A 24,516-nucleotide genomic window follows, 5' to 3' on the forward strand; every position below is an offset into this window, starting at 1 on the left:
AGACTACTAAATAAGTAAATGTATGGTTTTATCAGTTGGCCATAAATGCAATGGAGACAAATAAAGCAACTTAGAAGAATAAAGCAGCTCTGAATGAATTTATTCCAGGAGAATTTACTTGTAATACTGAGTCTTCCTATTTCAAAATACTAGTTTTTCAATTTTTATCATTATCTTCTTTTAGGTCCCTTGGAGTATTTTTGGCTTTGTCTTTCACATGGAGCTGGTACAACTCTTGTTCATTTGTATTTTTATTATCCTGCTTCCTCACCCTGCCCCATTACCTTTCAAGCAGAAGACAGAATGCCTGTAATGAAGTTTCTGCTCTGCCTTCATGCTATCTCCCTTGAATCAGCTGAGAACACTAATTTTCCTACAGAAATGGTCTCCTCTGACTTTCTTCTAAGAGATGTAAGCAGGACATAGTGATTTTGAATAAAGTATAGAGCAGCTTAGCCCCTCTGATAACACTCCTGCTGAACATCCAGTACATGATCTACACTACAATACTGTCAGATGCCTGGCTATGGGAAACAGATGCTATTACCCAAGCCTCACTCAACACCTCATTCACTGACATCCCCAGAAAATGGTTCTTGTAAACTCTACAGATAACGGAAACCAGACTGTGATCCAGACACTTTATTCAATCTACCTTTCTCCACTGAGATTTGATCTAATATTAGCAATATTACCCTTTTTTACACAATTATAATAGACTTAGGTTTCCAGTCAAGAGTTCTTCAAACTAAACAACTTAGTGCTTAAGGACATACTCAGAGGTTTTAAGAGTAAAACCAAGAGACTGCCTGGCTATGTGTGCGGGGAAAAGCAGCATTCAATTGGAAGACCATACAAAGAGAGCCTTCTCAAACAATATTCTATTTCTTAACCAGCTATATATTTGACTCTTAGGTTTGAAGCATAACATCCACAAATGCCAATAAAAAGTCACGATTAGTTGATAGAGAAGTTAACTAATGCAACAACTACTTAACAAGAGAAGATTTTAAAACTGTCTAAAAACTAGTTTTCACAGGCTTACATTCTCTTACATTTTGAAAGGATAATAAAATCACCAAAACAAACTCCTATTCATTTATTCAACAAATTTTTGTAAATACATACAATGTATGGAACAAAATAGACATTACTGTCACCTTTTTTCAAAAGCCTATGAGAGGATCCTTTCCTTAACTAATAAAATTAAATTTTCCTAATCAAGCAAGTCAAACGCGTATTTGCTGCGTAGTTAATCTCTTACATTAACTTCAAATGTCAAACTGTTCATTGAAATATCACAATAGTGAACTCTCTAATGATATTTGAATCTTATTATTTAGTGGGATGAATTAAAAACATCTGTTCTAACATCATGTAAAAATTTTTAATTCTAATTATTTCCTAAAACAATACAGGATGATAAAATTTAGAGTAATTCTGTTCTATGTGAAAAGTTTCCACAAATTAAAACTGGTAAGACTTTATCCTATAATGGAAGACAAAGAATAGAAAAAAATCTACAGTTCAGTGATTTATATTAAAATAACTCTTTAAGGCTGTGCACAGGGCTCCTGTCAGTATTCCTAACACTGTGGAGGTAGGGAGGGGATGACACTGTTTGAGGCCAAGAGTTTGAGACCAGCCTGAGCAGAGTAGGACCCTGACCCTGTCTCTACAAAAAAATAGAAATATTAGCTAGACTTGGTGGTACCTGCTGGTAGTACCAACTACTCAGGAGGCTGAGGTAGGCGAATCACTTGAGCCCAGGAATTCGAGATTGCAATGAGCTATGATGACACCCTTGCACTCTAGCCCTAGTGACAGAGCAAGACTCTGTCTCAGGAAATGGTTTTTTAATAACATAATAAAAAACAATAGCCAGGTGTGGTAGCACATACTTTACACCTGCAGTTCTCAAAAGGCTGAGGCAAGTGGATCGCTTGAACCCACAAGTCTAAGGTTACAGTGAACTATGAGAACACCACTGCATACTTAGTTCCCACCTCCAAAAAAAAAAATAAAAAACAAAAAAAAAAACTTTTAAGGTACTGCAATTTTCTTTGCTAAATGCATAATCAATACTGAAATACCCATGCTAACTGGTACTAGAATTACAGCCATCAGTTGGAAGATGTCTTCAAAATCATGTACTATAATATTTCTCAAATCTTAAGGTTCTTAAATACAGATTATAATACAGTATGCCTAAATTAGGGCCTGTGAATCTTTTATTTCTTTTTTATTTCTTTTATTTCAGCTGCCATACAACTGTCTAGAAGCAAGGGCAATTATACAATATAGTTCTCATAAATTAATCTCTAGATCCATAAAATCTTAGTCACAATTCGAAAATCAAAAAGCTCTGAAAACCAAAACTGTAATAAGCACTCTATATACCATATCTCATTTACTCCTCAAAATAACTTATGAAGCAATCAAGAAGGCAGTAACATAGTATTCAAAAATCTATGGACTGAGGAGTTAAGACCACCTGAGTTCAAAATTCTCTTTTACTTATTAGCTCTGTAACCACTATATGCATTCAATTCCTCACCTATGGCATGTGGCTATTATCAGGAGTAAATAAAACCATGGTCCAGTGGTCAATTTTAGCTTAATCACTATTATGCCTAGTTTAACAACAGAGAAACTAAGGTTCAGAAAAGTTGGAAAACACTGCCTGAAGGCACACAGCTAGTAAGATATTTGATCGTAGGCAAATCCTGACTCCACAGCTAACCATATAATTTGTCGGCTGACAATTACCTGAAGTTAAAAATTATAGTAAGAAAAAAATGTAAAAATCATAAATAATTTCTTTTATCTACATACAGTATAATATTAATCAAGAAACTAGTCAGAAAACTGCCTGTAATAAGTGAATGTAATAAATCCCTAGGTCTGAACATAAACCATATACTTTTTGTTATTAGGAAATCAGCTTATCCATGTATACCCTAAATAAATATATTCAGTTTCAAAGGGTGTCATTTGTTAACTTGCCCTGATAACCTACATATATCAGTTTGGTCTTGCACTCAGGGACACAAAAAGACATTATATATAGACTCTGCTGCTAAGATTCTGGGAATCAAGAAATGACAACACAAAGGACGAGAGATGCCCCCTGACAACAGAAAGCTAGAAGAAATAATTTACCCTTGTGATCTTTCAAGCCCATCAAGGCATACTGACATTTATCTCATTTGATCCTCACCACAAATATTTATGATAGGAAAGCCAGCATAATACAAAACTAAGAACAGAGTCAGAAATTATAGATTCCAGTATGCAATTTCCGTATGACCTTTGCAAACTCACTAAACCTCTCTTAGACCCAGAATTCCCATTGGCACAATGAATGGACTGAGCTGTGAGAGTACCTCTCAAATTAAGTCCAGCTATAGACTAGTTAAGCAACTTTGCTTATAACTGCACAGCTAATTTGATGCAGAGCTAATATAATGCAGAGCCTAGATTATCCTGGCTCATATGGAAAGTAGGGCTAAGTGAAAACAGTTGTTTTAGCACTGCTATCGGTACTCTTATAGAAAGGACCTTGGACTCTGAGATAAGACTAACTAGAAGGCGTCAACCACTCTCAGAATTACAATGTCTACCAATAAAGTTCTCAAACCTGCTGCCAGCACTTACTTTGGTAGCACCTTACAAACAACTTGGTAAGTTTCATAACCTTAATACATCAGTGTCTTATAGCGTGTTTGTATCGACCTGTGGCAGTGTCTTACTGAGTGGCATTTATTATTATTGTTTTGTGGTTTTTTTTTTGAGACAGCCTCAAGCTGTCCCCCTGGGTAGAGAGTGCCACGGCATCACAGCTCACAGCAACCTCCAACTCCTGGGCTCAAGCAAGTCTCCTGCCTCAGCCTCGCAAATAGCTGGGACCACAGGCTCCCGCCACAACGCTCGGCTATTTTTTGGTTGCAGCTGTCACTATTGTTTGGCGGGCCAGGCTGAATTCGAACCTGCCACCTTAGGTGTATGTGGCTGGCGCCTTAGCGGCTTGAGCCACAGGTGCCGAGCCTGTTTTGTGTTTTTGTGTATAGTCACAAGAATGCTGGAGCTTGATCACAGGATAGAGAATTAGAGCAATGAACAAACAAACATTCATAAATTTCTTGTTAAACTTGGCAAGAGTGGAAATGAAATCAGGAACATGTTAGTCTAAGTTTATGGCAGGTGATACATGAAGAAAACAGCAGTGTACAAATGAATTAACACATTTTTCTGAAGGGAAAGAAAGCATTACTGATGAAGAAAGGTCAAGGCAGCAAGTAGTAACAAGCAGAATTGATGAAAACATCTCAACAGCTCATCAAATTGTATGTCAAAATCATCAGCTAGCTGTGAGAAGCATAGCAGACCAAGTAAACATCAACAGGAAAACCTTAACTGAAAATCTTGGCCAACAGCCCTTGGCTCTTGCATCACAACAGTGCACCAGCTCACACAGCACTCTCTGTGAGGGAATTTTTAGCCTGTAAGCAAATAGCTGTAGTGGAACACTAGCTCAACTAACCTAATCCCAATGACATTTTTCTTTACCCAAAGATAAAGGAAATACTGAGAGAAAGACATTTTGATGACATTCAGGGCATCAAGGCCAATACGATGACAGCTTTGACAGACATTCCAGAAAAAAAATTCCTAAATTGCTCTGAAGAGTGGACTAGGCACTGGTGTTGGTGCATAGCTTCCCAAGGGGAGTATGCTTCAAATGTGATATTCAGCAATGTGTTATGTATGTTTTCTAGTTTGCAAACTTAATTGTCAGACCTTATATCCACCTAGTATATTTTAATATACCATATGGCGAAGGGTTACCAAACAGAGCTGAGAATCTCAAAGTTGACAGTACTTCTACACCAACTTGTGTTACAGAAATAACACAATAACAAAAATAATTAGCCGTAAGAAGAGTGACCTTATTAGAAACAACCTTTTTAGCCTTCTAACTTACTCTAACTACAATAAGTTGGAAATTCGTGTCCAATTATTTTCAATAGAATGTGCTCCTGACACAGAACCATATCTCATTCAACATTAGGTAACAATTTAACCAACGCCTCGTACATACCTACAGAAGCTGCTCACCTAATATAAAACTAATACACTAACTAAAGAAGTGAAATGGAAAGAAGGAATGGAAAAAGAAGGGAGGAGACAAAAGAGGAGATCAGGAAAGGGAGAAAGGGGAAGAAAAGGAAAAGGGGAAGGGAACGTGAAAAAGAAAAGGAGCTTAAATCCCAGTCCTCCTCAGCTTCCCCATGCAGCTTCAGGCATATTACATACTCCAACCAGCACAACCCACACCAATACCCCACCCTCACCTCTTCCAAAAAAAAAAAAAAAAAACATCAGGGGTTTGGTCTTTGTCTTCCCCTGGGATTTTGTCCTCCCTAAAAATGTTTTTCTTCTGGCAGGCTCAACATACTCTATACCAACCTGTCTGCATCACTACTTCCTCTGGAAGGGTTAGCCATTCTGGAATCATCAGTACATTATTTGTTGGGTCAACTGGCCCCAAACTCCTCTTGTCATGCTACAGTGAAAGGGGAATGATTCTCTTCCACTCACCCCTATTTAAGGTACTTAGTATATCTTTGTGAGGATGATTAAAAACTGAACACAAAGTACAAGTTTTCAACTGGACTATTGAAGCAGGATAAACGGAGGGTCTATATAAACAGTAGAAGAAACCAGCTGGGTATGTGGCTCACACCTGCAATCCTAGCACTCGAGGAGGCCAAGGCAGGTGGATCCTTTGAGCTCAGGAGACTAGTCTGAGCGAGAGTGAGACTTGTCTCACTAAAAATAGAAAAAAACTAGTCGGGCATTGTGGTGGGCACATGTAGTCCCAGCTTCTCAGGAGGCTGAAGCAAGAGGATCACTTGAACCCAAGAGTTTAAGGATACTGTGAGCTGTGACACCAGGACACTCTACCCAGGGCAACAGAATCAGACTTTTGTCTCCAAGCAGCCTAACTAGCTAGCATGCAAAGATGATGATAACTGCATACCTATGGAGTTTGTCATTCCTCTCCCAACTGAGGACTCCCCCAATCACGAGAGGTTATACATGTATACAAATGAACACACCATTGTATTTTCAATTCTGTGTTAACAAAACCATCTCCTTTATAGCACAGTTATATTATTTAACTTCATACATTTTCCAGAATAAATTACGTACAGATCTGTAGGTGATTACCTGAACCCTTCATTTTTTAAATTAAAGTTGTAAAAGAACATAGACTACCACATGCTAATAGTAGGGCACCAAATATCCCATAATAAAGAAAATGAGACAACAGGTTACTACAAATTCAGTGTTTTTTCACACTTGATTCTATCAGGCCAGGCGCAGTGGCTCGCTCCTGTAAATCCTAGCATTCTGGAGGCCAAGGCAGGTGGATTGATTGAGCTCACTGAGTTCAAGACCAGCCAGAGCAAAAGCGAGACCTGATCTTTACTAAAAGTAGAAAAACTGAGGCAAGAGGATTGCTTGAGCCTGAGTTAAAGGTCGCTATGAGTTATGATGCCACGGCACTCAACCCAGGGTGACAGAGCTTGAGACTGTCTCAAAAAATAAATAAAATAAAACTTGATTATATTAATTACAAAATACCTACACAGTTTTAAATAGTGGATATATTCACAATGTTTATTACTTATTCAGGATACAAGCAAGGTTAGGGTGCAGAACCCCTCCCTGATCTATAACCGATAAACTGGGAGTCACTAAATTAGGGAAAAATAATAATATCAAAAAAATCAAAAGACTGTATTTACTGAACAATAAGAGTACTTTTAAACCGTGGACCATTGGGGCTACACAGCAAAAAACAATCTTGAACAGCTTCTAGCAAATACTCAAAGCCTCAAGTTGCAAATTAATTTACTATAGCTTCCTGAGTTTCTGATAAAAGATTTAAGTTACATAGTCAAAGTTGAAACAAATTAATCAAAGGAGCTTTTTAGAAGCAATATTATCCCAGCTACACATATTTTTGTTTTATTAATAGCTTTCAATAAATACATTTTTTAAAAAAGTTAAACTTTAAATCATCAAAAAGAAAACACTTAAGTTGTTTTATGGCACATTTCTCAATATTTGAGAAGAAAAATAGACTCACTTCCTTATGTATGTTTCCATCTGACAGATAAAGGGCGATTTTAAATGTCTTTAGGAATGGGACTGATACCTGCATACATACACACACTGTATCTCACACAAAAGAGAGAAGCATTCCCTCAAAAGTAACTGAAAGCAAAAATTCTGAAGCTGCCACGAACACAACAGTTAAATTTCAATTATGTGAGATAACGATGTGAGCTAACAGAATCTACCAAGATACCAGAAAATACTAATTTATTTATTTTAGACAAACTGTTTTCTTTGTATTAGCATATTTACCAGAATTGTTGTTCCTAAATGTGATTACATACTAGTAAATAAAAGTATATTTGCCATTACTCATGTAGAATTTATAAATATACATATATTTGCTTATTTTTCTAAATATAACATATATGATATATATCACTTATACAAAAGATAATGTATGGGGAAAGTAGAAAAGGGGATAACAGTTACATATCTCTAAAAATACTCTGTTCTATAGATTTCATTTTATAGCAGTGTAAATATTTAAATTATAAAAACAACTGTATAAACTGACAAAGAATAACCACCCACAGATGAACTATTCCAAATGATTTGACAACACATAAATTTGACTATAAATCCTTAGTAGGATGTGCCCTAAGAACAGCAAAACTACCTGCAAAAAAACTTAAAATATTTTATCTTGCAGTAAAAATGTAGATAGTTCCACTAACATGAACCAAGGCTACTTGGAAGAATGCCTGATTCCCGTGGAACTGGAAATAAGTTTAAGATGAACCAGAAGCACCAGAAAGCGACCAAATACTAGTGCGTGCACGTCAAGAGAACCCAGGGGACAACATGAAGAGGCATCAACTGGCTAAAGACAAACCAATAGGAATATCAACTGTAATGGACTGTAACACTTCAAAAGTTTGAGCTCAGGAAATCATAAAAATATCTTTTTAAACTTCAATGACTGCATTTGAAGAGTGCTAAAGTAACCAAATCATAATTTTGAAAAGTGGTATAGAATTAAATATTTATCAAGATAATCAGAGAGTTGATGAAAATCTAGTTTCTCTTTAAAAAAAATTCCTTTACTAGTGTTCTTTTTTTTTAAATAAAATATTAATATCCCATATAATAAATGATGAAATCAAAATATCACCATGTTGCATACCTTAATAACTCAGGAATCTGCTACTACCCTTCTACCACTGAGAAAGGCAGAGACAAAAAGAGAGACCTGACATCACATGCTTCATGAAAGAAAAACACAACCAACCATCACTACAGACTTTTGCTGAAAAAAAAAAAAAATCAAACATAAATCTGATTTAGGAAATGCAGAAGACTGACAAAATGTTTCACTACACCAGAGAGATGCACTAAGCAAAATTCAGATTTGAGGAAACACTAAGGGCAAAAGGTTTTTTTAAATAGCCATTTCATATAGAGATTTGAATTCACATACCTGATGTAAACATTTACTTTTTCCCCAGTCACTTGGACAAAAACAACAACAACAAAACAAAACACAAACAAAGGGGACACAAACTTGGATAAAACAAAACAACAAAAACAAAACATCTCAAAGGGGAATAAACTAACAGCTTTAAGAAGAATTCAGTGGAAAAGAAGGGAAGGAAGAAAATTAGGAAAACACAAATACAGGCTGCAAAAGAGAAATTCCTGGGGAAATAAAAAGTGGAACGAATAAAAAAAAATAAAAGCAAGAAAGAAAAATACTACTTTGCAAATATCCCTTTGATTAACCTTTAAAAGAAGAAAGCCTCCCCTGAACATCGTAGGGTTCACATAGTAATCTTGCTTTCTAACCCACTTTTAACTACCCATATATAATGTGACTTCCCCAAACTGTGCCTCCAGTTTGGATATATCTCCTGAGTTTCAAAAATTCATATTCAACTATTTACTCAACATTTCTGGCTGAATTCTCATGACAACTACAAACAACATGAAGCATAAAAAAGTGGCCATCATCACAGCTTTTCAAGCTTGAACAATAACTGGGTAAAACAGTCAGTCACCCCAAATGAAAAGTAAGAAGGGAACAGGTTTGGAGGTCGGTATATTTGTTGTTTTGTTTTGTGGACGAAGGACATGAGTTCAGTATGAGACATGTTGAGGATAATGTATAAAAGATGTATCAAAGACCTCAAGTAAACACAGCCAGCACCTATAGAGACAGACAGACACACACACACACATTTTCAAGGGAATGCTGTGGGGTAGAGAAATAGAATTTGATGTGACTGCCACACATAATGTTTGAAATGAGAATAAAAGATTTTGAAGTGAGTGGCAGGTCAAAAATGGAATACAGATAAACATCAACATTTAAGAAGCAGAAAAATTAAAATAAAGCCCATGAAGATGACTGAGAAGGCATGCTCACAAAGGGAGAAAAAGAATTAGTAGTTGGTGAAATCCCAGAAGCTAAAGAATACTATTATAAAAAAGAAGCTCTCAGCACTGTCCTAAAGCAGAACAGCTCAGCAAGATAAAAATCAGTAAATGTCCAGAGGATTTGACAACCTTGGAGGTACTTACTGATCTTTACTGAAAGCAGAATCAACAGGGCAGTGAGCAGGAAGCCTGTAAGGCTTTAGGAAAGGATCCAGTAAAGAGGAAGTCAACTGAAAGTACAGGTGAGAAAAGGTATGATTCAGGGAGCACTAGGCAATGGGATTCAAAGGCAAATACAGAGTTTGACCTCTAATAACTGCAAGAGGGACAGCTCAGTTTCTAAAGCATGAAGTTCCTTAAAAGCAGAAATATATCACACTCAACTTTATCTCTCCATAGGTAGCAAACTTCCCAGAATTCCCAAGTACTCAAAGATTCTGTGACACACATGAATACTCAAATGAGTTCAGATGGAAGTTCCCTTTCCAACAGGCACTCACCAAACAGTGGACCATAAAACATTAACAATATGCACTGAAATACACAATCTCATCTGGGGGGAAAACTAAAAAGAAACATTCCCTAAACATATACATCTCCACACTCAACAGTGATCACAGATTCATTTACAATTAATGAACTTAATGCACAGGTGCAAGGGATAAAGTGATGATCTATACTTATCTATACGGTCTTTTCTATTCGGATCTATTTAGTAGTTTAGCACCTGCTCAATAAAATAACTGATAAAACCAGTAATTGTTAAATACTATTAAAAAAAACATGTTCCATGTGCCTATCTCATCTTCCCACCCATATCCCTGAAAATTACCTTATTCCATCTACTTTACCCTACCCAACCCCCAGCCTGATCTAGATCAGGTATGTATACCTGACGTAAAGGCAGATAACTCATTGTTTGACAGATAATGTATATCTTGTGAGACCTAGCTCCATGAACTAAGCTAGATGCGCAATAACTTGCAAAGTTATAAACTGGCTTGGTGCCTGTAGCTCAGCAGCTAGGGCGCCAGCCACATACACCAGAGTTGGTGGGTTCGAACCCAGCCTGGGCCTGCTAAACAACAATAAGAACTACAAAAGAAAAGGAGAGAGGAGAAAGGGAAGGGAAGTGAAGGGAAGGAAGGAAAGAAAGGAAGAAAAGTTATAAACTATTGTTCTGTTATAAATTGGTGGGCACTGAACCTGAAAAAGGGTATGCATTCTGGGGCTGGCATAACCATTTTGAGAGGACATACAGGTCAATGAGTAAGCCAAGAAGCCAGCTAAAGAAAAACTGGAAATGAAGCAGATAATACGCTGAAAAGCTAAGATGAGAGACTTTGTGGCTGCTGAGTGATGAAGAGAATCGAGGCCTGTCAGCTTTTTAGTGCCCACAGCAGTATAGTAAGCAGGCATTTAGAGGAGTCTATGAGGAGGACAGTGAGGATCAGATGAGTACCTTGTTTGCCTGAAAGGAGGTTTCACATTTTTGCATAGATGTTTGCATCAAGTATTGTTTTTTGGATTTCTAGTAGCCTTAGTAATGATCTCAGTAACCAAATAATTTATTACATGTAACCCAGCCAAAGAATGTTAGGAAGGAACCACTTTATACTTCAAGTTTACATCCTTCTCGCAGTTACATAAATTTATGAGACCTCCAAAGGGTTTGCCTCAAGAGTATTATCTATGGGGTGGCGCCTGTGGCTCAGTGAGTAAGGCACCAGCCCCATATACCAAGGGTGGCCGGTTCAACCCTGGCCCTGGCCAAACTGCAACAAAAAAAATAGCCAGGCGTTGTAGCAGACACCTGTAGTCCCAGCTACTTGGGAGGCTGAAACAAGAGAATCACCTAAACCCAGGAGTTGGAGGTTGCTGTGAGCTGTGACACCATAGCACTCTACCAAGGGCAATAAAGTGAAACTCTGTCTTAAAAAAAAAAAAATGAGTGTTATCTATGAATTTGTTGTGTTCACAAACACCCCCCTTTACACACTGGGAGAAGAACTGTCTTGGGTCACACACTAAACCCACAAACAATAACGAAAACTGATGAGCAAAAACAAAAAAATAAGCTTCCTCCCCTCTCCCTCTCTCTCTCAGTTCACATGTTGTCTTAGAGCAAAGCCAGGAATTAAAACCAGAATTCCTGACTACTTTTATGTTAACAGTGTGTAGTACATGTTTACTATACCCTAGAGGGGTGCCAATCTGTAAGGTGGATTATGTAAAGCCTGTCTTTATCTGTGGTATCATATATCATGGAAATTATGTATGGACTTTTTTTTTTTTGCTCATCAGCTTCATTAGTGTTTATTGATTTAATGTGTCACCCAAGACAATTCTTTCAATGTGCAGCAGAAAAAAAGGTTGGACGCCACTGCTTGGAAATCATCTTCTGAGTGATTCCTTAAGTATACAGACCATTATGCTCTGAATCATATGAATGACCCCCATGTTGCCGTCACCTTGCTCGCTGAGCCAGAATGTTGCCATAAGGGTCTCACGGAAAAGCAATGTCACGGAGAATAAGCAAGCTTATTGAAATTGTGTTTTAAATAAAAGTGACCATCTGCTCGCTCAGGCAAAATGGTGAGCTTCTTTATTTGCAGTTGGTTTAGAGAAGGAATTTTGTACATGCGCACAATATAGCAATGACCTCATTGATCCATTTAAACATCATGTGACTACCTCGTAATTAGCTTCCAATAATTCACTCAACTTACACCTTTTGACAAAACCCTATCTTCATGGAGAACATGTTGTTAGCCATTACTTCTTTTTTCTTATCTGATGATGCCTGAGGCTAGGGAGGAACAAGGTAGATTGAATACCTTCCTTCACTGGCCTTGCCCTTTGGAGGCTGTTACTTTGGATCTTTAAACAAGGCATAAAGAAACTTCTTGGACATACAGGAATTTGTGTGCAAACCTCTGCTCCCATGTAGGCCTTAAGTCAGGGGGGTTTTGCTGGAATCTTTTATAAGGAATTTTCAGGATGGACTTCTCAAAAGCCTTTTACGAGCCCAAGTTTCATCTGCACCATTAGATACCTGTATGCATTGGGTAAATTCTTCTTCTCTTGAGGTCCGCTAGCACATTTCCATTCCCAGACCTGTCAGAAGATCTTCCTCACTTACCACAGATCAGGAAAGGTTACTAACGGGTAACCTTTATCTAGCCAGTTTTCCAAAGGGCTTTTTCGTTGGCTTTATAAAGTCAACCTTAATTCCTTAATGCAGTCTGGAAATGCTATTCCAGCCAAAGCCTTGGTCATGTTAGGCCCGCAACTAACCTGGCCACATGGGATTCTGCCTCAGTTTCTCACAAGTATGCCTGCACAAAGTCTTTTCACTGCTCTTAAAGGGCTTTTTTGGCCAGAGGCATATAGGCGTTTTGCCTATACCTCCACCATGCTAGGACACATCTACAAGGACAGATTTCTATAGCTGGTTCAATGGCCTGGCAGAAAAGCTCTCTGAAATAACAAAGAAAGACAGCCTACAAAAAAAAACTGAGATTTGGATATGTTGGTCACTATAAAAGTTTTGAAACAGACTGTGTTATGGTCTGTTATTTGAGCAAAAAAAAAAAGTCTATACCTAATTTCCATGATATATGACCCCACAGATAAGTAAGACAGGCTTTACATAATCTACCTGTAACCTACAGGTCACAGGCTGGGCACCTTTCTAGGGGTATAGTAAACAGGATTTTAGAAGAGTCTATGAGGAGGACACTGAGGATCAGGTGAGTACCTTATTTGCCTGAAAGGAAGTTTCACATGTTTTACATAGATACATTTCTCTCTACATTTCAAAGCTCTCTGAAATAACAAAAAAGATAGCCTACAAAAAACTGAGACTTTGATATGTAGGTCACTACAAAAGTTTTGAGACAGACTGTTATGGTCTGTTATTTTATTTCTAAGAAACACAGTTGACAGTACCCTTTCTGATTCTCCTATGCGTTGCTCAGTCTAACAGTGTTGCTGGAGGGCTTCATTTGTTTCTGTCCATCAAATTTTCCATTTCTTGATTTTTGTGTATCTCAAAACTTTCATAATAACCCATGCAAATCAGATCTTTTCTTCAGCTTTTTAGTTGGTAATAACTAGGATAAAAGATGCAGTGATTGCTACAAAGAAACTTTAAAGTTTAAGCCAGCTGTAGTGATACCTACTGGTAGTCCTAGCTACTTAGCAAGCTGAGACAGGAGGATCACTTGAGTCTGGAAGCTTAACCTTCCACTGAGCTAAGATGATACCATGTACTCTAGCCCAGGCAAGAGACCAAAAACCTATCTCATATTAAAGGGGGGGGGGGGGAGAGAAGGAGAGAAGAGGGGAGGAAAGGGGAAGGAAGAAGCGAGAAGGGGAGGAAAGGGAAGGGCAGGAAGGCAGTGAGATGGTAACAGAGAGTCAACCAAAATGCACAGTACCAGAACAGAGACTGCCAAAAGCCTAATGCCAGGAGGGTCACAGGATAACCAAGTAGCTAGATCTATATTATACACATAGGATGACCTTCTGGTGGCCAGATATGTGTTGTATCCATTCCATCAATCTATATTTCGATCTACATTTTAGTCTATCTGAATCAGCAGGACAGCCATTTCTGCTCTACTGTGAAGCCTGGCTACCTAATAAGGCTCATCTTTTACTAATTTTATCATATAGGCTTATAATAAAATTATCATCACCTGAGGAATTTCAGAATCCCTCTATGCCAGCGGTTCTCAACCTTCCTAATGCCACAGACCTTTAATACAGTTCCTGTGGGTCATGACCTACAAGTTAAGAACTGCTGCTCTATGCCTTGCACCCTTTAAAAGGAGAGAAAAGTCCCATATAACTGATGCTTTTCATAAAGCTATATTATACAAACATATTAGTAATTGTCTACCTTCTACCTTGTAAGATTAAAATGAAAAAAATAATAACCCTCAGATTCTTTCATCAGCATTACAAATACAGGTTTACACTTCTATTTGAAGCATCTATTCAGATTCATTTCTCTGTTATACAAAAAGTCTACTATTTGTAATACTTTATATGAACACAGTACAAAGATTGTACCAAATACTACAGCACTTTTTAGATACCTTTCAGGAAAAAAAGTATTTCACCAAATCTCTTCTTTTTATATAAGTTAGAGATAAGCCACTGAAAACATATATATATATGTGTGTGTGTATATATATATATTCTCCTTTTAATAATTTTATAATACACATTTTTTATTAATTGGATCATATAGAACATACTAATTGTGTGACCCTAAGTACTCCATTTAGCTTTCTGGATCTCTTTTTTTGCTAAAGAAGTGAGGGACTGTGATTATTAGATATTCACAAATGTTCCAACACTGAATTTGTATGATTCTTTACTTAAAGCTATCTATCACGTGGCAGGTAACAAGCCTTTGTCAAAGGATACAAACCAAAATCATATTCAATAAACTAGCTGGTTAAAAGGAAATAAGTAATGCAAATTCTGGCAGACTTAAATTTTCAGTTCTTCATAAGTATTTTTTCTATCTTGGCAAACAGATAACTTAGGAGACCCATTTCATGATTAAAACTAAGTAACAAAATGAAATATTGGGAAAAAAGGCAGACTTCAACAATGACAAAAGTCCAAACTAAATTCAAAATCAGCCTTATCTCAAAAACATGAGATCTGACTACTATTTCATTTACCTTCACTTACTTTAAATTTTCTACAACATAATTAACCAAGTATAACACAACTGTTTTAATAAACACGTTATGGCCAGAAATTTAAAGAGACTCAAAAATAATTGCCAACTACCACCAATTGACTCTGATAACAGAGGTAGAAGACAAGGAAATCTGACCTATACTTAGGTCAATTAAAACATATAAACAACTCCTTGAAACTACCCAACACTATTTTAGCATTGCTACTTCTTATTTTTGATTATTCTCCCTTTATTTTATACAATGAATAGATTGATATTCACCCAGATCTCCATAATTATTCCTATAGGTTTTACAAACATAAATCTGATGAGGGGGAAAGGAGTGGAACTTCACCTCCGCCTGAATGAAAGGAACAAAAATGAATAATCTTTGACTCATTTTCAACTCACTATTATCCTAGCATGATAGAGGATACAGTACAGACAAAACTAAGGGTATGTGAAATGGTACAGCCAACTGTGTAAAATAGTTTAGCAGTTCCTCAAAAAGTTAAACATAGAATTACAATATAACCTAGCAGTCCTAATGTATACCAAAAGGACTGAAAACTGGTACTCAGATGTATGCACATGTTCACAGCAGCACTATTTGCAACAGCTAAAAGTGGGAAAAGCCCAAATGTCCATCGATGAATGAACAGGTAAGCAAATCATGGTATCTACATACAAGTCAGTCATAAATAGAAATGAAGTACTGATACCGCAACATGGATGAACTTTGAAAACACCCTGCTGAGTGAAAGAAGCCAGACACAAAGGCCACAGATTGTATGATTCCACTTACAAAAATATCCAGAATGGACAAATCCATAAACACAATTCAGACTGATGGTTGGCAGTGGCTGGGGGAGAAGAAAATGGGGAGAAACTGCTTAATGAATATGGTCTTCCTTTTAGGACAATAAAAATATTTTGGAACAAGATAGAAGTGGTGGATATAAAATACAGTGAACATCCTCAACACCAATGCATCGTTTACTTGGAAACTTTTTTTTAAAAAACTGCTGGGCACAGGTGGTCCCCACCTATAATCCCAACACTTTGGGAGGCCAAAATAGGAGGATCTCTTGAACCCAGGAGTTCAAAACCACCCTAAGCAACATAGTAGGACTGCCATCTCTACCAAAAAAGAGAGAGAGAGAGAAAAGAAAAGAGAAGGAAAGGAAACTCAGCTGCATTTGCTGGTGCCCTCCTATAGTCTCAGCTGGGAAACTGAGGCAGGAGGATCACCTGAGCCTAGAAATTTGAGGTTGTACACACAACTGCACTCTAGCCGGGACAACAGATGAGACCCTATCTACAAGGGGGAGGGGGGTCAGGGGACTGGTTCAGTTGTTGGAAGACAATTTCTACACCCAGGGTATAGGTTAGCTGCTTATAGCTGACCTCTCTAGGCCTTGATTTCTTCGTCTGTAAAACAGGTTGGGAACAGATGATGTCCAAGGTCCCTCTCATTAACTGGTGCTCTGTATCTGTAGCACTGAATTTTTAAACAATTTTATCACATAGGAATTTATCTGAAAGACAAAGCATGAAGTACTGGTTAATGTTCTCAGTAACATTTTTTCAGGAAAGTCATTAGAAAGTTTAACATAATTGCTTCCTATAGTGACTTTAAGTAAAACTAAAGTATTAGAAGATAATGCCATGGAAGCAATTCTGCAAGGCACAAAGTTAATGTGTTGTAAGAATAACACAATCTAGCAGTGAATCTATATCTAAGAATAAAAATTAGAAAATTTAAAATAAATTTATTTTTTATAAAAGAAAGGCTAACTCTTGGGAATTTTTCTAAAATCAATTCTTTCAGGCTTTGAGAGTTATCATATGAGATCAATGAATGTTGCCATTCTGTTTGTGATTAAAGTTGATCCATATACACCTAAAAGTCAGATAAGCCACTAATACTGAAGAATCTAATTAGTGTCATCACCCTACTTAACGTTAAGTGACCAGAATACAGCAAAGCCAAATAAGAAAAGCCAAAATTTTCTTCAGAAAGCAGCTTTGAACATAACAAATGTTGACCCAAGTTACCAGAATTTCATACCAGACATACAATAAAAAGAATTTTCACTAGAAATTTTCAATCAAATGATGTTACTTGGCATAACCAAAGAAAAATCTTAATAGCATCCCTACAGTCTGACTCTGTATTTAAAATCTCAACTCTGAACTGTAACCCCCAGATGACTAAGGCAGCTGACTTGCAGGCAGAGTTCTTTACCATCCACCCACTAAGTCTTTAGATACCATTCATAGCCACCTAGATCAGGTAAGTCAATGACAGCAATTCAGAAAGAGGAAAGTAAAACAAGCAACCTTTAGCATAACTGCTCAGTTTTCATCTTGCTAAGCACATCTAAAACTATGAATACAAAAGATACATATAAAAACGAATGTCACAACTCAGCTTTGGAATTATCCTTCTGATGTAATCTAAATCCCCATAACCCATCACAGGATTCATTGATCTACCTGGTGTCACAGACTCAGAAAGTTACTTTGAGTTTCATAATTCAAACACATGTGAAATAAGGTCACCTTATGCAAAATCATCTCATTTCAAAAAGTAGAAAAGCTTTAATCATATATTTTGCTTAGTAAAAGCACATGGATTTTAATTACTAGTTAACATGATATAATTATGTGAAGTCTTGTTTTCACTTAGCACACCATTTTCTTATTTCTACAACAAGCTGTTTTCAAATTTACTATTTTACTACTTACCTTATTCTGACCAAAAATATACTGGAATATTTGTGACAATGTTTTGAATGCACTCTTCATTCAAAAGCAATTTTCTAGTTCTCTAGCACAACTAGAGTAGCTCTTAAAACATACAATACTTTTAAAAGATTTAATTAAAAAAAATGTGAAGCAATCTGTTGACAGTTATGTCTAATGTTCTCATATTTCCAAGTTTAACAATGCAAAAAAATCAAGTTATATGTCAAACTAATAGGATAGGTTCCAGTTCTTACAAAACAAAACAAAAAACTGAATCGGTCTAACAATTATATACAGTTTATACTTCAGTTAGTCTATGCTAAGAGGTTTCTTTGTGAAGCTCACTTGGATTCTCTATGCATAAAATTCTAATGCATAAATAAGGGAGGTTTGCCTATACAATGTATTGGGCCACTTTTCATTCTAAGTCTACACCATTTCTTTTAAGTTGAAAAAAGTAAAACCTATAAATAGATGCTCACAAATATGGGACTGGGCAATTTAAATTGTTTTAAATTGTTCCTAAAAAGCATCAGTGTAAAAGTGGAGAAATAGTAAAGGCTTTGCCATTGTTAGGTACAGGAGAGTACAATCAGACAACCAGTACATCAGAATGAGAAGCGCTACCCTATGCAGATCTACCCAAAGATTACCTTGAAACTACAGAGCCTCCCTCTACGCAGGGGTCCTCAAACTTTTTAAACAGGGAGCCAGTTCACTGTCCCTCAGACTGTTGGAGGGCCGGACTGTGGGCCCCGGGACGAGTCGAGTCGGCTGCTAAGCAGAATAGGCAGCAGCTGCAAAAACACCCGGCGGGCCGGATAAATGTCCTAGGCGGGCCATAGTTTGAGGACGCCTGCTCTACAATATGAGAACAGACAGACTGTAACCACTACCCTTGAGACTACACCAAACTCTGGGCCTCTCCTCTGATCTTGCACAATTAATTTAGATCCCTTACCAGAGTATAAAGAGAACTTAGTATGAAATTCAGATGACCAAGGCTTAAACTGACTCCTGAGAACCATCCACCCAATTCCTAATTATTTTGCACCAGAGGACTGGTAGATATATTCCCCAGACTAATTCTAAAGCCACTAAGACCTGTTATCCTTGGTCACCACTAAAAGATAAAATAATTGCATTAACCAATACTTTCCTGTACCCTCACCACTATACATTCTTGTTTTTTCTGCCTTTATCCAACTTTCCACTGATTCCCTCTTAAAGTTTCTTCTAGGCTCACTCTATTTCACAGTCAAAATAAACACTCCTCTATCACCAAAAACTTCACTAGTTCACTTCAAGTAAAAAGCTACTTCTCCTGCAGCCCTCTCAAATAAAGGCTAATTATTCTTACATTGTCACATATCCCAATTTCAGAATGCAAGGTCAAGATTCCAAGCATAACTTCAAGCCCGTTTCCTGTAAAAATCCCTGTTGTTCCTATGTAATTCCTGCACATTAGAATTACTAGGAAGTGGGGAAAGGTAGCATGTTAAAAATTCCACTACCCAAGATACACCACATACAAATTAAATCAAAATATGTAGGGATGGTAGCCATCTATCAGAATTTCCAATGTGCAGCAAAGTTAAGATAAGGACACTGGTAGTCCATAAAGTTCCCCAGGTGATTCTAAAATCCAGTCAGCACTGAGAACCATTAATCTACAAGACACTACCAATCACTCAGTGAAAACTCTAAGGGGCATATAACTCTATCCCAAGTACTGCAGAAACTTAAATTATTTCAACATACACATGGATATTCCATCTAACACTCTTAATAAGCATTTCACCTCCACCAACATTCATTGCAATTTCACTTTAAACACATCTTGGACCTCATCTCACCTTGTCTTCTCTGACTAGAAAGTGTGAAAATTAATTATCTTATTCTCTGACCACAATCTTCTATCTCTAAATCAATTACACAAACCTGCATCTATTTTTCATTGTCACTCAGAGTTACAGACACTTGATTCTTCCACTTATTCCTTAATTAGCACACTTTGGTATTCATTTCCTTCTCTAGACAGGATTCTACCATTTGCCATTTCAACAACCCTCGTCAGTATCCTCATTTATCACATGTTGCTGAATTGCCTGTTTATTTTTCGGCATATCATATGCCTTCAGTCTCACGAGGACATAAACTGTTTATGTTCTGTTTACTGTTGTATGCTTAATGCCAAATATAATAATATCTGATATATACTAAGCTCTCAGTAGATATTAAGTAAACCAAAAATACAACAGATCTTCTGATTGGTCACCCAAATTAATGTTTTGTAAATCAATATTTTTCCCCAGTGATAACATCTTTACAGTTTATTTTCCTTTCTAATCACTAATCAACATCCAAACACTTAAGTTCCAATTGTCCTCAGTTTGTATGTCAAATCAATTCACTGAGCAACTATTTGCTCAGGTGTAGCATCATGGCTCATAGCAACCTCAAACTCATGGGCTCAGGAGATTCTCTTGCCTCAGCCCCCACATAGCTGGGACTACAGGTGCCTGCCACAACACTTGGCCAGCTTTCTGATTATAGTAGAAATGGATCTCGCTTTGGTAAGGCTGGTCTCGAACTCCTCTGAGCTCCTAGCAATCACCCTGCCTCAGCCTCCAAGACTGCTAGGATTACAGGAATGAGCCACCATGCCCACTGAGCAACTTGATACCATCTACAAAGCAGAGGGAAAGGGAAAAATTAAAGTACAGAGTATAACAATAAACCAAAACTACTGGGAAATTTAAACACTTGAGAAAATTATTGAAGCAGAAGATAAGTCACATCACTATTTTTAAGGCTAATTTTTAAAAATTTAATGAAAAATCTCTCTCGTGTGTTTACACTTAGAAGTATGTAAGTAGATACCCAGGCTGGTTTTTTTTTTTTCCTTTTTTTTTTTATGTTGCCCTGGGTAGATGTCACAGCTCACGGCAACCTCCAACTCTTGGGCTTAAGAGATTCTCTTGCCTCAGCCTACCAAGTAGCTGGGACTACTGGTGCCCCCCACAACGTCCAGCTATTTTTTTGTTGAGGTTGTCATTGTTTAGGCAGCCTGGGGTGGATTCGAACCCACCACCCTTGGTGTACGCGGCCACTATGCTATGGGCACCCAGCCACCCAGGCTGTTCTTAAAATGGAAAAAGTAAACAATATTTAACACATTTTCCTTAATACACTTCCATGGCTGGCTTACTTTTCAAGTAGCACATATATTTTTAAATAAAAAAGATACTGCAAATAATACTTTATTATTTTTAGACAACATAAACCACTTTTCCAGAAAGAACATACCATATCCTTAACTTATTTACATTCAATTAACACTCATTTAAAATACTTTAGTCTCCGCTTTTAGTCAAGATGCTACTTCTAACATTTATTTCTACCAAGCAATGGTCATAAGGGCTACTATCATAAAACTTGAACCCCAAGTGAAAAACCATGAAACTAACATCCTGTTTGAGAAACCAAAATAAAAAGAGTTGGTCAAATTATGGTAATAATCAGGAAATAACTTCACACATACAGGATCTTTTAAAAAGATCTGCATATGTAAAATTTTTAAAGAAAAATAGATACATATTTGTATGTTGCCAAGGTTTAATTAAGTAGCAAATAAAACTTAAAAAACACTTCAATGAGAAGAGGTGTGACATTATGAAGGCGGAGGTGAAGGTGGAGAGCAAACACATTGCTTTAGGTGATTCTTTGTGAAGCAGCACAGGGACCATAAGCAGAAGAGGTGATCGTGAAGAATATCATGATCTGAGCTAGGATTCCTAGGCCTGTGGAGCAGCTGAAAGACAATCGAGCCCAGTAAGAGACTGTCAAAGCTAAGATAATGGTAGACACTCCAATAAAGCAGGAGATCATGCAGCAAGGAGGACCAAACAGATCATACAGAGAGAGCAGGGTTACAAATCCTGGTCTCCACTTTTGGAAGATTCCTCCTCTTCTAGGGATGCTAGCTAACTGTGAAGAGCACTCACAGAAGGGCAATGGAAAAAGAACACTGAAGAATTTTAGGTTCCTGGCTCGGTGCCCATAGCACAGTGGTTCCAGCACCACACCAAGGCTGGTGGGTTCAAAATCAGCCCAGGCCTTCTAAACAACGACAATTGCAACAAAAAATAGCAAGGTGTTGAGGCAGGTGCCTGTAGTCCCAGCTACTTGGGAAACTGAGCAAGAGAATCGCTTCAGTCCAAGAGTTTGAGGTTGCTGTGAGCTGTGATCTACAGAGTGCTCTACAGAGTGCTCTACACAGTGCTCTACAGAGGACAACATAGTAATTAAAAAAAAAAAAAAAAAAAAACTTAGGTTCCTGCAGCCTTGGTTTGCACTACAGACCATTGTTAATTATCCAGAACAGTTACAATGTAAACCTAAGCCCCATCACCCTCAGATCCTCAGCAAAGTCTTCTATAAAAGTAAACACTACCTAAATATACCAATAAAATTCATGAAGAAGGTGTTTACTCAAAATTCAATTTGGGGGAATCTATAGTGGTTTAAATTAAACCCTTATTTTATCTATTTATCTTGTATATGTGATACTTGATACCATTATATGAAACTAACCTTTAAAAAGAATACATTACAGAATTTAAACAATTATCTTTTGACATTAAAAGTAACAAAAGAAAAATGAATAGGACTACATCAAAATTAGAAAACTTTATGCTTTAAAAGTTACCACTGGACAGCGTTCACAGCTCAGTAGATAGGGCACGGGCCACATACCCTGAGGCTGTTGGGTTCGAACCCAGCCTGGGCCAGCAAAAACACTGACAACTGAAACAACAACAACAACAACAAATAGCTGTGCATTGTGGTGGGCACCTGTAGTCCCAGCTACTTGGGAGGCTGAGGCAAGCGAATCGCTTTAGCCCAAGAGTTTGAGGTTGCTGTGATGCCATGGCACTCTACCCAGGGCAACAGCTTGAGACTCTGTCTTTAAAAAAAAAAAAAAAAAAAGTTACCATCAAGAAAACAAAAAACTGACCCACAGAATGGGAGAAATTATATTCAATAATGAATTTTTTACTCTGAATATACAAAGAATTCTTAAAATTGAGCAAGAAATAGATGAATAACTAATTTCAAAATGAACAAATGATATAAACAGACATTTCTCCAAAGAAGATATACAAATGGATAATAAGTACATGAAAAGGTCCCCAACATTAGGCACTCAGGAGATACAAACAAAAAAAAGCACCCTTGAGATAACATTTCTCACTCACTAGGATGCCCATAATCAAAAAGATAGACAGTAACAAATATTCTGAAAGATACTGAAAAAAAAAAGAACTCTCCTAAATTGCTGGTAGGAATATAAAATAGTACAGCCACTTTGAAAAACAGTTGGTAGTTTCAAAAAAGGTTAAACAGTTACCTTATAATCCTCCAATTCCATTCCTAGGGATACTAGTACACCAAAAAGAAATGAAAACATATTTCCATGCAAAAACATAGACAAATGTTCACAGTAGCATTATTCACAATAGCCAAAAATATAAATAACCCAAACATTCATCAACTGATGAAAGGATAAGCAAAATGTGGTATATCCATACAGTGGAATTGGGCAATAAAAAGAAATCCGAAGGGTGACGCCTGTGGCTCAAAGGAGTAGGGCACCAGCCTCATATACCAGAGGTGGCGGGTTCAAACCCAGCCCCAGCCAAAAACTGCAAAAAAAAAAAAAAAAGAAATTCAAAGTACTATTACATGGCACCTACCACATGGATGAACGTTGAAAACATGCTAAGTGAAAGCCAGTCACAATGGACCACATATTGCAAGAGTCCATTCATATAAATGTTCAGAATAGGCAAATCTATAGAGATAGATTTGTGAAAGCTTATCTGATATGCAGAGAAAAAAATGGGGAGTGATGCTTACGGGTGAGAGGTTTTTGATACGGGGTAATGAGTTCTATAACCTACTGTAGTGATGGATTTCCAACTCTATGAATATATCAAAACCCTTGACTTGCACACTTTAATTGGGTAAATTGTATAGTATGTGAGTAGTACATCAATAAAGCTAGTTCTCAAATTACTACTTACTAGTTAAACAACATAAAAAAGTAACATACATAAGCAAAAGAGGCTAAAGGACAGATATACAGATCAAGGGAACAAAAGAGATTCAAGATAAAAACAATTCTAAAAATAAGTATTTTAAATATAAGGACCTTCAGGGCAGTGGTTCTTAGCCAGAGGCAATTTTGTCCAGGACATCTGATAATGTATCACAAATTGGGAAGGGTTTGCTAACCCTCCTGCAATGTACAGGACAATCTCTCACAACAATGAAGAAGAAGAAAAGGAAGAAGAAAGGGAAAAGAAAAAACCTTTTTATCATAAAGGCCAGGGATGCTGCTAACCATCCTGCAATATACAGGACAGTCCCTCACAACAATGAAGAAGAAGAAAAGGAGGAAGAAAGGGAAGATTAAAAAAAAAAAAAGGAAA

The 24,516-nt window shown here is 37.1% G+C and overlaps 1 protein-coding gene across 4 annotated transcripts in view; it reads right to left on the bottom strand.

The window, feature by feature from the left end:
* The window catches only part of SNX13 (sorting nexin 13), a 161,999-nt gene that overhangs the window by 112,943 nt on the left and 24,540 nt on the right, over positions 1–24,516 (bottom strand). For 2 of the 4 annotated variants that reach the window (XM_023512416.1, XM_023512417.1), the window contains exon 1: positions 16,676–16,795. The exons of the other annotated variants lie outside the window; for them this stretch is intronic. In XM_023512416.1, coding sequence (XP_023368184.1) covers positions 16,676–16,744 — 69 coding nt within the window. In that variant the 5' untranslated portion in view covers positions 16,745–16,795. Of the gene's footprint in view, positions 1–16,675; positions 16,796–24,516 lie in introns of those variants that run through there. 4 annotated transcript variants of the gene reach the window in all.

This window comes from Otolemur garnettii, unplaced genomic scaffold (assembly GCF_000181295.1).
Source record: "Otolemur garnettii isolate 467f Iridium unplaced genomic scaffold, OtoGar3 scaffold00028, whole genome shotgun sequence".
Classification (NCBI taxonomy): domain Eukaryota; kingdom Metazoa; phylum Chordata; class Mammalia; order Primates; family Galagidae; genus Otolemur; species Otolemur garnettii.